This window comes from Salmo salar, chromosome 23 (genome assembly GCF_965601325.2).
Source record: "Salmo salar chromosome 23, fSalSal1, whole genome shotgun sequence".
Taxonomy (NCBI): domain Eukaryota; kingdom Metazoa; phylum Chordata; class Actinopteri; order Salmoniformes; family Salmonidae; genus Salmo; species Salmo salar.
In genome coordinates this window covers 12,645,387-12,661,987 of record NC_138313.1, presented here as the reverse complement: position 1 = coordinate 12,661,987, position 16,601 = coordinate 12,645,387, and the positions used below count along the sequence as shown (strand labels likewise).

Here is a 16,601-nt window from a genome sequence, read left to right as displayed (position 1 = left end):
TTTGTTCTTAACTGACTTGCCTAGTTACATAAAGGTACAATATATATATACACTGCTCAAAAAAATAAAGGGAACACTTAAACAACACAATGCAACTCCAAGTCAATCACACTTCTTTGAAATCAAACTGTCCACTTAGGAAGCAACAGTGATTGACAATAAATGTCACATGCTGTTGTGCAAATGGAATAGACAACAGGTGGAAATTATAGGCAATTAGCAAGACACCCCCAATAAAGGAGTGGTTCTGCAGGTGGGGACCACAGACCACTTCTCAGGTCCTATGCTTCCTGGCTGATGTTTTGGTCACTTTTGAATGCTGGCGGTGCTTTCACTCTAGTGGTAGCATGAGACAGAGTCTACAACCCACACAAGAGGCTCAGGTAGTGCAGCTCATCCAGGATGGCACATCAATGCGAGCTGTGGCAAGAAGGTTTGCTGTGTCTGTCAGCGTAGTGTCCAGAGCATGGAGGCGCTACCAGGAGACAGGCCAGTACATCAGGAGACGTGGAGGAGGCCGTAGGAGGGCAACAACCCAGCAGCAGGACCGCTACCTCCGCCTTTGTGCAAGGAGGAGCAGGAGGAGCACTGCCAGAGCCCTGCAAAATGACCTCCAGCAGGCCACAAATGTGCATGTGTCTGCTCAAACGGTCAGAAACAGACTCCATGAGGGTGGTATGAGGGCCCGACGTCCACAGGTGGGGGTTGTGCTTACAGCCCAACACCGTGCAGGACGTTTGGCATTTGCCAGAGAACACCAAGATTGGCAAATTCGCCACTGGCGCCCTGTGCTCTTCACAGATGAAAGCAGGTTCACACTGAGCATGTGACAGACGTGACAGAGTCTGGAGACGCCGTGGAGAACGTTCTGCTGCCTGCAACATCCTCCAGCATGACCGGTTTGGCGGTGTGTCAGTCATGGTGTGGGGTGGCATTTCTTTGGGGGGCCGCACAGCCCTCCATGTGCTCGCCAGAGGTAGCCTGACTGCCATTAGGTACCGAGATGAGATCCTCAGACCCCTTGTGAGACCATATGCTGGTGCGGTTGGCCCTAGGTTCCTCCTAATGCAAGACAATGCTAGACCTCATGTGGCTGGAGTGTGTCAGCAGTTCCTGCAAGAGGAAGGCATTGATGCTATGGACTGGCCCGCCTGTTCCCCAGACCTGAATCCAATTGAGCACATCTGGGACATCATGTCTCGCTCCATCCACCAACGCCACGTTGCACCACAGACTGTCCAGGAGTTGGCGGATGCTTTAGTCCAGGTCTGGGAGGAGATCCCTCAGGAGACCATCCGCCACCTCATCAGGAGCATGCCCAGGCGTTGTAGGGAGGTCATACAGGCACGTGGAGGCCACACACACTACTGAGCCTCATTTTGACTTGTTTTAAGGACATTACATCAAAGTTGGATCAGCCTGTAGTGTGGTTTTCCACTTTAATTTTGAGTGTGACTCCAAATCCAGACCTCCATGGGTTGATAAATTGGATTTCCATTGATTATTTTTGTGTGATTTTGTTGTCAGCACATTCAACTATGTAAAGAAAAAAGTATTTCATAAGATTATTTCTTTCATTCAGATCTAGGATGTGTTGTTTAAGTGTTCCCTTTATTTTTTTGAGCAGTATATATTTATATATATATATATATATATATATATATATATATATATATATATATATATATATATATACATAAGACAGGCAGCCCAATTCTGATCTTATTCCCACTTATTGGTCTTTTGGCCAATGACATCAGATCTTTTCACATCAGATATTTTTCAGAGCTGATCTGATTGGTCAAAAGTATCAGAATTGGGCTGCCTGTTTAAATGCAGCCAATGTGTCCCTGATGGTATCCTATTGCCCATATAGTGTTCTACTTTTGACCAGAGTAAAGCACTTTATATGGAATAAGGGACCCATTTGGGACCCATTTCCAGTCACACCTTAACACTTTACCCATCTCAACCATGATAAACACAAAGTACAACAGGAAGATAGAGACAGGTACGCTGGCCTAGAGGCTGTTCTGGGGTCAGTTTGGGCCGTAATTGTTATAGTCATGGACAATGGGCTATAGCTTGCAGTCAACACTGGACAGACCAACCCACTGCTTCCCTGCTCTGAGTTTGTTACATAATGACTAATGTTATGACTAATGCGTGTCCCAAATGACACCCTATTCCCTACACAGTGCAGTACTTTTGACCAAGGTGCACTGTATAGGGAATAGGGTGCTATTTGGGATCCATCCTTTTATTTTATTTCACCTTTTTTTTTTTACTTGGCAAATATACCCTTTTCCTCATGATAATGCAAGGTGGAGAAAGTATTGGTTCACATGGATGTGATATGTGTGCCAAGTCTATATTAGTATGTGTGTGTGTCAGCTACTATATGGCCCCTAAGCCTTCTGCATGGGTTCCCACCCTCCCTGGTTCCTACCGCCTTGTTCTGCTGCTAATAACCGCGCGCTCCCGTCATCCCTCCCCGGTTCACACCGCATCATTAAGAAGAACTTTTTATGCCACAATAACTACCGCCCTGTAGCACTCACATCTGTGAAGTGCTTTGAAAGGCTGGTTATGGCACACACCAACTCCATCATTCTAGACACCCTAGACGAGGGGTCTCCAACCTTTTATAATGTGACAAGCTACTTTTTTTAAATGAAACATGTCACAAGCTACAAATTGTTTCCTAGCTGTCGAATAGGCACATTCTTCTCTTCTCCGCTCACCTGCAACTCTTCTCCAGGTACAAGATAATGTAGTGCACTATGTCTTCTGTCAATATACCTGTTAAAATAATGCTTCATAAAAACTCTAAGGGGGCCCTATAAAATCTGTGATTTTTCTCCCCAGATGATGTTTTATATTTTTCTATTGGTCACATACACGTGTTTAGCAGATGTTATTGCGTGTGTAGCGAAATGCTTGTGTTTCTAGCTCCGACAGCGCAGTAATATCTAACAAGTAATATCTAACAATTTCACAACATATACCCAATACACACAACTCTAAGTAAAGGAATGGAATTAAGAATGTATAAATATATGGACGAGCAATGTCCGAGCGGCATAGACTAAGATACAGTGGAATAGAATACAGTGTATACTGTACATATGAGTAATGCAAAATATGTAAACATTATTAAAGTGACTAGTGTTCCATTTATTAAAGTGGCCAGTGATTTTAAGTCTATGTACAGTACAGTATATACAGTATATAGGCAGTATATAGGCAGCAGCCTCTAATGTGCTAGTGATCAACTGCTAGTGATGGGCATTCCAAGTCTTTTCTGTGAGCCGGGTCTTCGTTCATTAATGCTTAGAAATTGAACTAAGTAAATTGAAATGACCATCTTCAGAGAATGTTTTTAGAATTTATCTGCAGATAATTGATGTCTGGAGCTAAAAAAGCAATAGTAACAATATACAAATCCGGGAGGCAAATGAACAGCTCTTTCACATATGCGATTCGGTTCCCGACGTTCACCAAAAGAGCTGTTCAAAAAGAGCTGTTCGTTCGCGAAAGACCAATCATTACTGGCTACACACAGAGTGATAGACAAACCCAGACCACAAGGGTCAATATTGCTGGAAATGAATTGGCAGATCCTGTGTTCGGTTTGGCCTTTCAGCCAATAGTGACTAACCAGTGGGGATAATGTCAATGTAGAGTTGGTTAGATATAGTAGCTGGGACCTTGCGGTGTCTTATACTTGTGAGATTTGTTTATGACAGTTTGTGGTGGAACACATGAAAATTGCATGTAGGCCTACTTTCAGAATTGTTTGGCGAGCTACTCATAGGTGGTCTGCAAGCTACTGGTAGCTCGCAATCGACCTGTTGGAGACCCTACCCTAGACCCACTCCAATTTTCATACCGCCCAAACAGATCCATAGACGACGCAATCTCAACTACACTCTACACTGCCCTCACTCAGCTAGATAAAAGGAATGCCTATGTGAGAATGCTATTCATTGACTACAGATCAGCATTCAACACCATTGTCCCCTCCAAGCTCCTCACCAAGCTTAGGATCCTGGGACTGAACAACTCCCTTTGCAACTGGACCCTGGACTTCCTGAAAGGCCAACTCCAGGTGGTGAGGGTAGGAAATATTACCTCCGCCACGCTGAACCTTAACACGGGGGCCCCACAGTGGTGTGTGCTAAGTCCCATCCTGTACTCCCCCGACACGACGGTGGTAGGCCTGATCATGACGATGATAAGTATTCAGACCCTTTAGGCAGTACTTTGTTGAAGCACCTTTGGCAGCAAAGACAGGATTGAGTCTTATTGATGCTACAAGCTTGGCACACCTGTATTTGGGGAGTTCCTCCCATTCTTTGCAGATCCTCTCAAGCTCTGTTAGGTTGGATAGGGAGCGTTGCTGCACAGCTATTTTCAGTTCTCTCCAGAGATGTTCAATCGGGTTCAAGTCTGAGCTCTGGCTGGGCCACTCATGGACATTCAGAGTCTTGTCCCAAAGCCACTCTTGCGTTGTCTTGGCTGTGTGCTTAGGTTTGTCGTCCTGTTAGAAGGTGAACCTTCGCCCCAGTCTGTGGTCCTGAGCACTCTGGCGCAGATTTTCATCAAGGATCTCTCTGTACTTAGCTCTGTTCATCTTTGTCTCAATCCTGACTAGTCTCCCAGTCCCTGAAAAAAATCCCCACAGCATGATGATGCCACCACCATGCTTCACTGTAGGGAAGCATCCTGAAGACTCCTGATCAGGTAATCAAATGGCTACCCGGACTATTTGCATTGTGTGCCCCTCCAAACCCCTCTTTTACGCTGCTGCTACTCTCTGTTTATCATATATGCATAGACACTTTAACTATATATTAATGTACATACTACCTCAGTTAGCCCGACTAACCGGTGCCCCCGCACATTGGCTACCCGGACTATCTGCATTGTGTCCCGCCACCCACCACCCACCACCCGCCAACCCCTCTTTTAAGCTACTGCTACTCTCTGTTTATCATATACGCTTAGTCACTTTAACCATACCTACATGTACTACCTCAATCAGCCCGACACTGTCTTTTTTACTGTTGTTTTTATTTCTTTACTTATGTATTGTTCACCTAATACCTTTTTTTTTTACTTAAAAATTGCACTGTTGATTAGAGCCTGTAAGTAAGCATTTCACTGTAAGGTCTACACCTGCTGTATTCGGTGGACGTGACAAATAAACTTTGATTTGATGGTGCCTGCTTTCCTCCGGACGTGACGCTTGGCATTCAGGCCAAAGAGATTCATCTTGGTTTCATCAGACCAGAGAATCTTGTTTCACATGGTCTGAGAGTCCTTTAGGTGCCTTTTGTGCAACTCCAAGGAGAGGGGACTGGTTGCCAACAGCCAACACTAACTTTTACTGAGGAGTGGCTTCCGTTTTGCCACTCTACCATAATGTCCTGATTGGTGGAGTGCTGCAGAGATGGTTGTCCTTTTGGAAGCTTCTCCCATCTCCACAGAGGAACTCTAGAGCTCTATCAGAGTGACCATAGGGTTATTGGTCAACTCCCTGACCAAGGCCTTTCTCCCCCGATTGCTCAGTTTGGCCGGGCGGCCAGCTCTAGGAAGAGTCTTGGTGGTTCCAAACTTCTTCCATTTAAGACTTATGGAGGCCACTGTGTTCTTGGGGACCTTCAATGCTGCAGACAGTTGTTGTGCACCTTTCCCCAGATCTGTGCCTCGACACAATCCTGTCTCAGAGCCCTACAGACAATTCCTTCGACCTCATGGCTTTGTTTTTGCTCTGACATGCACTGTCAACTGTGGGACCTTATATAGGCAGGTGTGTGCCTTTCCAAATCATGTCCCATCAATTGAATTTACCACAGGTAGACTCCAATCAAGTTGTAGAAACATCTCAAGGATGATCAATGGAAACAGGATGCACCTGACCTCAATTTTGAGGCTGTAACGTCAGAAAATGTGGATAAAGTAAAGGAGTCTGAATACTTTCCGAAGGCACTATATACAAATACCTAGCAGCCAACCTGCTTGCGCTAATACAATCTAATTAGACTAATATACTGTAATATACCAGCACGCTGTCAGCAGCATTTACTTTCATACAAAACATACAGCTAACTTTAAAGTATTGTTCTGTGTCATTGCACTGCATTTTCCAGTAACCTCAAAGAAGTAGGTGGCAAGTTACTATGAACATTATAGAGACATACTTTACACTAACTAACTCATTACATAATTACATTCAAAAGGTATTTTACCAAAAATTAAAGCTATTATGAAGACCAATGTATGCTTAACTACAACAACATTCCCTGTAACGGTTACAGATACTTAGACAGCTACTACTTGGTATGACTGTGATATGTGTTTTTTTATCAACCTTAGCTGAATGCACTGACTATGCTCTGGACAAAAGCATCTGCTAAATGATCAAAATGTAAATGTCTAACGAAAACTTGCAAAGCACACTGCTGGGTATTATTCTAATGAGCTCCTTCCTCAAACTATTTGTATTCTGATCAAATGTGCCCTTGTTTGGGGATTAAGGTCATTAGAATAATAACCAGCAGTGTGTTTTACAAGTGTTCATTTTTACATTTACATTTTGATCATTTAGCAGACGCTTGTATCCAGAGCGACTTACAGTCAGTGTATTAAACTAAGGTAAACAATAATATACCACAGTCATAGCAAGTAAAAAGAGGATGTTACCATTACCGAGAATGTTGTAGTTGAGCGGTCTACTTACAAATTTAGACTTAGTATACAGAATATTAAGAACACCTTCTTAGTATTGAGTGAATTGAACCATGCGTTGCAATTTGCAACAGTCACCCGAACCTGAGAGAGGGGGTGCAGGGCTACTGCCCAGCACTCATAGAAAGCAGGTCACAAGGCAGTCACAGTCCGCTGAGTTGCTAGATACTACCGATTGCCATGAATTAATAGGTCATGTAACTTAAGTGTGCGAATGTTGATAGAAAGAAGTGCCCTGCTATATGCACCAACACCAAACTGCAGGCTATAGTCCTATAGGGATACAGTAAGGGAAACACACCAACCCAGGCACCCAGCTCAGTCCCTTCACAGAAAGAGAGACACAAGACGGGGCTTACCTTGTTTCTGTGTGGGGAGCAGAATGGTGCTGAGTTTTTTGGACGCGACGCTGGAGCACGCTCCCCGTCCCTCTAGCAGGGCTTGTAGTGGTCGGGTCTCCCCGGGTTGGTGCTGACAAGTCAGCCCGGAGCCACAGCGCCCGGTGTACACTCCACACGCCTGACCCTCCGCAAGGGCGCACGTCAGACAGCACCCACAGCCAGGCTCCCGTACGCTGTCGGCGCAGTCTTTTGCCAGAGGCTTGCACTGCATGAGAGCCACGGTGTCACACGGCTCGCATCGGACCACCGTTCCCACGGTCTCCGCGAACCGGGTGAATGCAGCGAGCACAGCAGTGAGACAAAACAAGCATAGACCGGGCATTCTGCCGAAAAGCTGGTCACAAAGGGACAGTATGCGAGTTGTCAACTAGGCTTAAGGGGACTCTTCGTGTCAAAGAGTGCCGGATAGCCTTCTCCATCTATTTTATTTTACGCGAACTTGTTGTTTTATACAGGCTGAAAAAAAAACAGCCATCAAGTCACACCCTTCGTATGAATAATGTAAACGGAGAGCCCAGATCCCGAGGTACCACAGACATCGACACACAGGCTCCTATAACCTATAACTCCTAAGTGTTTATTTATGTTTATTTACACATTGTCCTGTTTAGAGTGCATTTAGTCATTAGAAATTGATGTGACTTTCCATGCCTTTTATTCAGATCAGTGTTAGGAATGTCTGTCAGCTTACATACATTTCAGCACAAGTGAAGGACATTTGATTCAATAAATATTTTCAATCATGGTGTTGTTGTTACTTGACTGTGTTGAGTTCATTTCCGTTATGTCTTTCAAAGTGAAAAAGATGGGGAGGTGCACCATTATATTTCCCAACAGGCTTTTTTTGCAGGTGGAATTATTAGAATAGTTTGATTTAATATCTGTTTTTTTCTCATGCACATTGACTGATTAATTGATCTTATACTATACAAAGATAAATAACTTACATTTTTCTAAACTAATCCAATCAGTAAGGGGTTGGATTTATTACACCCATTACTGAGGTGTTAGTCCAGTTTACATGGCATAGGTAGTCTTATTAGTTAAACATATTGAACAGTAATTAAGATTTCCTTGTAAAATTGCTTGTTAAGTGACTTAAATATCACTCATATGGTTTAGGGGGTATAGAAATGCTCAGATTTTGAGTGAACACACTTTTTCTTGTGGCCAATACCAGGAAGTTTGCAAAGACAGATTGATCAGTGCTGCCATGTTCGTGGTTTTCCTGCAAAAATTGGGCTACTTTGAAAATTATGTCACGGGGGAAACTGTATTAGTCGCGGGTTGTGGGTTTTCGGGCTATTACTAAGATGCAAGGCGGCCGCCAAGGCATTACTCCTAAATATATATATATTTCCATGTGACCTGCTCCTGACTGTCAGGCAGTGAGACAGTCTGTTGCTGAGTGAGTAGTGGGGAGGGCCGGAGGAGTGTGTGTGTGTGTGTGTGTGTGTGTGTGTGTGTGTGTGTGTGTGTGTGTGTGTGTGTGTGTGTGTGTGTGTGTGTGTGTGTGAGAGAGAGAGAGAGAGTGAGAGAAGCAGCATGTTCGCACGTTGTCAACTGTTTACCAGTTGTAGGAAGGCTATTTAGATTGTCCTTATGGAGACACCTATTTCCAAACCTTTTTCCATGAAACATATTAATACTCTAGAACTGATGCACATCAAGAAGTAATGGAGACAAAGCACTGGAAAACAACTTTGGGCACACTAGTGCGCATTACATAAATCCGCTCTGAGATGGTTTAAATTGCATTCTAATGTTGAATGCTTAAAGAAATCGGTATCAAGCGAAGTTTTTTGTGTGCTCAGTTCTTGGGTCTTGGGGGCTGCTGGAGTGGAAATTTGAAATGGAAGTTATGGAACTCCTTTGCGTGGTTATTTTTGTATGGGGAAAAGTCCTCAATAAACTGACATTAGGATAAATGTGGAGAATAATACATTTGCCTCTGTTGGCCATCAAGTAGCCTATTAATGTAAATGCCATTGTATGCTACCATTTGATACAATAAATATGTTTACATTACGATATCACTAGAGTCATTGCAAATTCATTTGGGCCACTTGTGCAGCCTACCTGGAGCTGGCAAACCAATTGAATAAATAGCCTATAACTTCAGTTTATTGTTGTTGTAGCCTTGTGTTATTATGAACGCATTCGATTGATGGTAACAGTAGTCAGATTAGGCTACACGTAAAACACATTAAAAAAACCCACTGGCTGTTGTTTAAGCATATTCAGTTCATATACATATTATTAATATTTGATTCAGTGATTAAAATTATGACCCCATCCTCAGTAGCCTATTCCAGCAGGCTATTGGGGAAACAAGCACTTCTTATTACTTGTTGCTTCTTACGCTGCTGCGCCTTCTTCACCACGCTGTCTGTGTGGGTGGACCATTTCAGTTTGTCCGTGATGTGTACACCGAGGAACTTAAAACTTTTCACCTTCTCCACTACTGTCCCGTCGATATTGATAGGGGGCTGCTCCCTCTGCTGTTTCCTGAAGTCCACGATCATCTCCTTTGTTTTGTTGACATTGAGTGTGAGGTTATTTTCCTGACACCACACTCCAAGGGCCCTCACCTCCTCCCTGTAGGCCGTCTCGTCGTTGTTGGTAATCAAGCCTACCACTGTAGTGTCGTCTGCAAACTTGATGATTGAGTTTGAGGCGTGCATGTTTGAGTTTGCACGCCTCAAGGAGAGGGCTGAGAGTCAGGAGAGGGCTGAGAGTCATGGGTGAACAGGGAGTACAGGAGAGGGCTGAGAACGCACCCTTGTGGGGCCCCAGTGTTGAGGATCAGCGGGGTGGAGATGTTGTTACCTACCCTCACCACCTGGGGGCAGCCGTCAAGAAGTCCAGGACCCAGTTGCACAAGGTGGGGTCGAGACCCAGGGTCTCGAGCTTAATGACGAGTTTGGAGGGTACTATGGTGTTAAATGCTGAGCTGTAGTCGATGAACAGCATTCTTACATAGGTATTCCTCCTGTCCAGATGGGTTAGGGCAGTGTGCAGTGTGATTGCAATTGCATCGTCTGTGGACCTATTGGGGCGGTAAGCAAATTGGAGTGGGTCTAGGGTGTCAGGTAGGGTGGAGGTGATATGGTCCTTGACTAGTCTCTCAAAGCACTTCATGATGACGGAAGTGAGTGCTACGGGGCGGTAGTCATTTAGCTCAGGTACCTTCGCTTTCTTGGGAACAGGAACAATGGTGGCCCTCTTGAAGCATGTGGGAACAGCAGACTGGGATAAGGATTGATTGAATATGTCCATAAACACACCAGCCAGCTGGTCTGCGAATGCTCTGAGGACGCGGCTGGGGATGCCATCTGGGCCGGCAGCCTTGCAAGGGTTAACACAGTGGGCCATGTGAATGGCTCTGTGTTGTCCTCAAAGCGAGCAAAGAAGTTATTTAGCTTGTCTGGGAGCAAGACATCGTGGTCCGTGACGGGGCTGGTTTTCCTTTTGTAGTCCGTGATTGACTGTAGACCCTGCCACATACCTCTCGTGTCTGAGCCATTGAATTCCGACTCTACTTTGTCTTTATACTGATGCTTAGCTTGTTTGATTGCCTTGCGGAGGGAATAGCTACACTGTTTGTATTCGGTCATGTTTCCGGTCACCTTGCCCTGATTAAAAGCAGTGGTTCGCGCTTTCAGTTTTGCACGAATGCTGCCATCAATCCACGGTTTCTGGTTGGGCTATGTAGCCAAGTGATCATAGGGTCCAGTGAACAGCAATAGATGAAACAGGGAAGCCGCGGGGTAGTCGTAAACTACGCTAGCATGCGGGAGACATGGCGTATAAAGTTAGCAAGCCGGGGTAAGTAGAAGCGTCTGCTTCGACGTCCGGCAAAGGCCGGTTGAGGGCACAGCAGATGGAGTTACGTCGGCGGACCGATCGTGGTGGTACGGCGGGGCATCGTGTCGACAAAGGGTCCAGGCCAGATGGCGAAAGAGGTATTGTAGTTGTAGTAATTTCGTTTGCTAGTCGGGAAATCGGCCTGGCTCACTGCTAACTGGTGATAGCTTCGGAGCAGGGGCGTTAGCCACTATAGCCACTCGGTAGCAGCTAGCTAGCAGTGATGATCCGATGCAAAGGTCCAGAGCTTATGGCAAATATCCGGTGGAGTAGTGGATACTAGCCGTGTTGGGGTAGAGTCCGGGAGGCATTGGCTGTGTAGCCGAGTGATCACAGAGTAGGTCGGGAGGTGGGCCTGGCTCAGGGCTAGCTTCGGGGCTGGGTCACTCGGTGGCAGCTAGCTAGCTGTGATGATCAGGAGTAATGGTCCAGGGTTTACGGCAGGAATCCGGTGTTGTAGTGGAGAAAACAGTTCGATACTGGCAGGCTGGCAAGTATTATCCATGCAAAAAAAATACATAAAAAAAAAACGGCAAGTGTCTGTGTAAAGGCCGCTAGCAGTGGCTAACAATGACTAAATAGCTAGTAGCTAATTAGCTGGTTAGCTTCTGATGGCTAGCTTCTGATAGAGGTTCTGGCAATAAGGTCTAAAAAAATTGGGGATCCGTGTCACATTGGGTGAGGCGGGTTACCGGAAGGTATATTTAATTTAAAAATGGAAAAGAGATTGAAAATAAATTTAAATATATACAAAAAAAAGATGAAATTACAAAAAGTACACGAGAAGACGACAAACCACGTCTGCACTGCTACGCCATCTTGGAAAAAAGGAGTGGATTGCTCTCTGTCTCATGGACATAGTTGCAGTGTTTAGATGTATATAGTCAGTTTACTAGTTGGTTGTTTTGTCTTGATCTACCGATGTAATTAATATGAAAAATTCCCAAGCTGCTTGCTATAGCTAGCTAGCTAACTAGTTAGTCTGTCAAGCAAGAAAACTTGTGTGTAGCAGTAAATTAGGGCTGCACTCACGAAGCATCAATCTCAGTTGTTACTTTCACTTGCCAGCCATACTGACAACCAGCTGTTTTAACTAGCAACTGAAATGAAGGCTAGAGTCATTTATTTTTATCTTTTGGGCTTAGGTTATGGTTTGTCATGTTTGCTAGGTGCAGATATTCATAGGCTATACATTGCCTACATTGTTTTTAGCTGTCATGTTAGGGTAGTAGATGTCTGCTCAGTGAAGCTCATATGATGAGTTGGATAGTTGTTTACATGGCCAGCTAACAAGTTGCTTGTGTTGTCCTGTTTCTACCGATGCAATTCATTTGGAAACTGTCCCAGCTTTGTAACTAATTAGCTAACATTGGCAAACTCTGTAGCTAGTACAATTAATCTTCTCCTTTCCCCCTTCTGATAACCAGGCGGCGAATCGCATCTCTGCATGTCTGTCAGACATATCAGTGTGGATGACGGATCACCAGCTCAAGCTGAACCTCGGCAAGACGGAGCTGCTCTTCCTCCCGGGGAAGGACTGCCCGTTCCATGATCTCGCCATCACGGTTGACAACTCCCTTGTGTCCTCCTCCCAGAGTGCTAAGAACCTTGGCCTGATCCTGGACAACACCCTGTCGTTCTCCACTAACATCAAGGCGGTGACCCGATCCTGTAGGTTCATGCTCTACAACATTCGCAGAGTACGACCCTGCCTCACACAGGAAGCGGCGCAGGTCCTAATCCAGGCACTTGTCATCTCCCGTCTGGATTACTGCAACTCGCTGTTGGCTGGGCTCCCTGCCTGTGCCATTAAACCCCTACAACTCATCCAGAACGCCGCAGCCCGTCTGGTGTTCAACCTTCCCAAGTTCTCTCACGTCACCCCGCTCCTCCGCTCTCTCCACTGGCTTCCAGTTGAAGCTCGCATCCGCTACAAGACCATGGTGATTGCCTACGGAGCTGTGAAGGGAACGGCACCTCCATACCTTCAGGCTCTGATCAGGCCCTACACCCAAACAAGGGCACTGCGTTCATCCACCCCTGGCCTGCTGGCCCCCCTACCTCTGAGGAAGCACAGTTCCCGCTCAGCCCAGTCAAAACTGTTCGCTGCTCTGGCACCCCAATGGTGGAACAAGCTCCCTCACGACGCCAGGACAGCGGAGTCAATCACCACCTTCCGGAGACACCTGAAACCCCACCTCTTTAAGGAATACCTAGGATAGGATAAAGTAATCCTTCTAACCCCCCCCCCCCCCCCCCTTAAAAGATTTAGATGCACTATTGTAAAGTGGTTGTTCCACTGGATATCATAAGGTGAATGCACCATTTTGTAAGTCGCTCTGGATAAGAGCGTCTGCTAAATGACTTAAATGTAAATGTAAATGTAGTCTGTCAGGCAAGAAAGCAAGAGATGATTAGAGGAGAGAGTGTGTGTGTGTGGAATGGGAGGCGTGTAACTGTATCACACAATTTATTATGGAAACCCCTTATTAGGAAGAGAGTATGTGTATGGTTGAGAAGAATAAATAGGAAGGAAGAGAAAGACCGTGTCAGAGGGAGAGAGAAAGATTATGTTCCTGACCACAATTGTATCCTATTTGTTGCTCCTCTCCCTCTGTTACTCTGTTAATCTGTTTCTCTAGAAAGTGAGGGAAGTGATGTGGAGAGTCAAGGCTTAGAAGCAAAAAGCATGGAAGAAGTGGAGTTAGAGATGATTGGAGGGATAGAGATGTGGAGCAAGGTGGGAGGAGTGGAGGGAGAGGAAAGTAGAGGGAGAGGAAAGTAGAGGGAGAGGAAGAGGAGAGTGAAGAGGAGGGAGAGTAGAGGGATAGAGAAAGAGGGGATTGAAGGAGAGGAGACTGAAGGAAGGAAGATGAGAGTGAAGAGGAGGGCGAGGAACATGGAGAAGAGGAGGAAGAGGGAGAGGAGGAGGATGGAGAGGAGGAGGAAGAGGACGAAACAGAGAGAGAGTACAAAGTAGAATGAGAGAGAGAGGAGGAGGAAGAGGGGAAGAGGGAGAGCACACCTGAGTGTGTCTGCCCCAAGTCCCACCATTCACAATTGTACTGTACCACACAGCCTGGGTCTAAAGTGACAATGGCAGGGGTTTTGGAATTGTTTTTAAAAGTGGTAGGAACTTATATCTGTTCCAGAGCTTGTAATGGATTACAACATGAAAATGGCCAGGGTTGACCATCTTGACCAATTGAGGAGCTATTACAATGTTGGACACAGGCAGAAAATGGTGGAAGAATGTGTTTTGGGCGATGCTCTGTCACACCTTGATCTGTTTCACCTGCCTTGTGCTTGTCTCCACCCCCCACAAGGTGTTTCCCATTTGTCCCCATTATCTTCTGTGTATTTATACCTGCATTGTCTGTTGCTAGTCCGTCTTGTCCCGTCAAGTCCTACCAGCATGTTGTCCCACTTTTGAGTTTCTATAGTTGCTGTTTTCTAGTCCTCGCGGTTTTGACCATTCTGCCTGCCCTGAGCCTGCGTGCTGTTCTGTACCTTACAGACACAGCACTGCACTGGATTACTGAACTCTGCTGCCTTGTTTTGTAAAGAAAAACCTGTGATTTGAATTGTCTGCATCTGGGTCTTATCCTGAGTCCTGAAAGTACGAACTGGTCATGACTGACCCAGCAGACTCGGACCAGCTCTGCGACGCCATCTTCTACCACGGAGCCACCATTGGAAGACACGAGGAGTTACTTCACAACCTTATGGAAGGATTCCAGACCTTGGCGGAATGCCACAACTGTGCTTTCCATACATTGCTGGAGCAAGTATGTGGATTGTCTATTAGATAGACAGCCAGCCACTACCATAATCTCCCAGCCTCTCAGTAACCCTGCTATCAGCAGTAACCCCAGTCCACCCCGGCTTCCCGAGAACTCAGCTTACCTCCTCCGGAACGCTTTGCAGGAGATTCAGGGACCTGTCGGGCGTTTCTCTCTCAGTGCTCCCTCATAGCTACATCAGTACCTTATAACACTGATGTCCGGGAGGGCTCTCGCCTGGGCTACAGCAGTGTGGGAGCAACATGCCACTGCGTGTTTCAGTCTAGAGGAGTACATTGCGGAGGTGAAAAAAGTGTTTGATTCTCCTTTGCTCGGAAGCTACTCCAGCTACGCCAAGACTCCCATAGTGTGCCAGACTATCATCTACATTGGCGAGAGTTCGAGGTTACCCGAGTTCCCCCGGGAATCACAGAGGTCTGCCGACTTGCCTATGCAACTTGGCTAGATTGTCTCTTGCTGAACGGTTACACAAACTGAACACCAAGAGCTGTCTGTATTGTGGGACTACAGGTCATTACATTTCTACCTTTCCTGTAAAAAGACCCAGCTCATCAGGAGGTATGAGTACACTGGTGGGAATTACAGAAAATGTCCAATCTCTCCTTACTCATTCCCCTCTCCATGCCATCCTGCTGTGGGGTGACTCTCCCAAATCTCTTCGGGTACTCATTGAATCTGATGAGAGTTTTATGGACGCTACCCTGGTGTCTGAGCTGGGACAACCCCTCTCCATTCCCATGGATGTCAGAGCGCTGGATGGGCATTCAATTGGCAGAGTCCCCCACAACACAGTTCCTACCAATCTGCGAGTGTCAGGCAACCACAACAAGTTGATCCAGTTTATACTTATCGAATCCCCTCAGGTACCCATTGTGTTGGGGTTTGCATGGCTCCAGAGACACAATACCCTAGTTGACTGGACTGTGGGTTCGATCAAGGGTTGGATCCCGTTCTGCCACGCCTATTGCCTGAAGCCGGCGCAGCCTGCCCCGGCATGTCTTCCTGCGGGCTTCGTAAAAGCCCCAGACCTCTCTGCCATTCCCGCGTAATACCAGGACCTCTGGGAGGTTTTCAGCAAGGCTCATTCCACCTCACTTCCTCCGCACCGGCCCTATGACTACACCTTCGACCTTCTCCCGGGCACTATACCGCCTCGGGGGTGGCTTTATTCCCTGTCGGGTCCGGAGACCAAGGCGATGGAGACGTACATTGAGATGGATATTTGTCCTTCTGCCTCCCCCGCCAGTGCAGGGTTCTTCTTTGTGGAAATGAAGGAGAACCCTGCGCCCGTGTATCGAATACCGGGGCCTGAATGACATCACGGTTCAAAACTGTTACTCGCTTCCACTTATCGCCTTGGCTTTCGAGCCTCTCCAGGGTGCTACCATCTTCTCTAAGTTGGACCTCCAGAACGCCTACCATCTGGTATGGATACGGGAAGGGGACGAGTGGAAGACGGCATTTGACACGGCTAGCGGGCACTACGCATACCTGGCGATGCCATTCGGACTGACCAACAATCCTGCTGTGTTCCAGGCTCTGGTTAATGATGGTCTCAGTGACATGTTAAACCAGTTCGTGTTCATCTACCTCGATGACATCCTCGTTTTTTCCTGCTCGGCTCAAGAACATGTCTTCCGTGTCCGACAAGTCCTCGAGCGTCTTCTGGAAAAACAGCTATTCATCAAAGCAGAGAAATGTGAATGCCATTGCTCCACCATCTCCTTCCTTGGACACATCATAGCTGCAGTCAACATACAGATCGATCCTGGAAAGG

At 46.3% G+C, this 16,601-nt stretch overlaps 1 protein-coding gene across 1 annotated transcript in view; it reads right to left on the bottom strand.

Moving 5' to 3' along the window:
* igfbp-3a2 (insulin-like growth factor binding protein 3 paralog A2) overlaps nt 1-7,476 on the bottom strand; it is a 52,034-nt gene extending 44,558 nt beyond the window's left edge. The window contains 1 exon segment of the mRNA NM_001279157.1: nt 7,113-7,476. Coding sequence (NP_001266086.1) covers nt 7,113-7,476 — 364 coding nt within the window.
* Nucleotides 7,477-16,601: the final 9,125 nt, after the last annotated feature.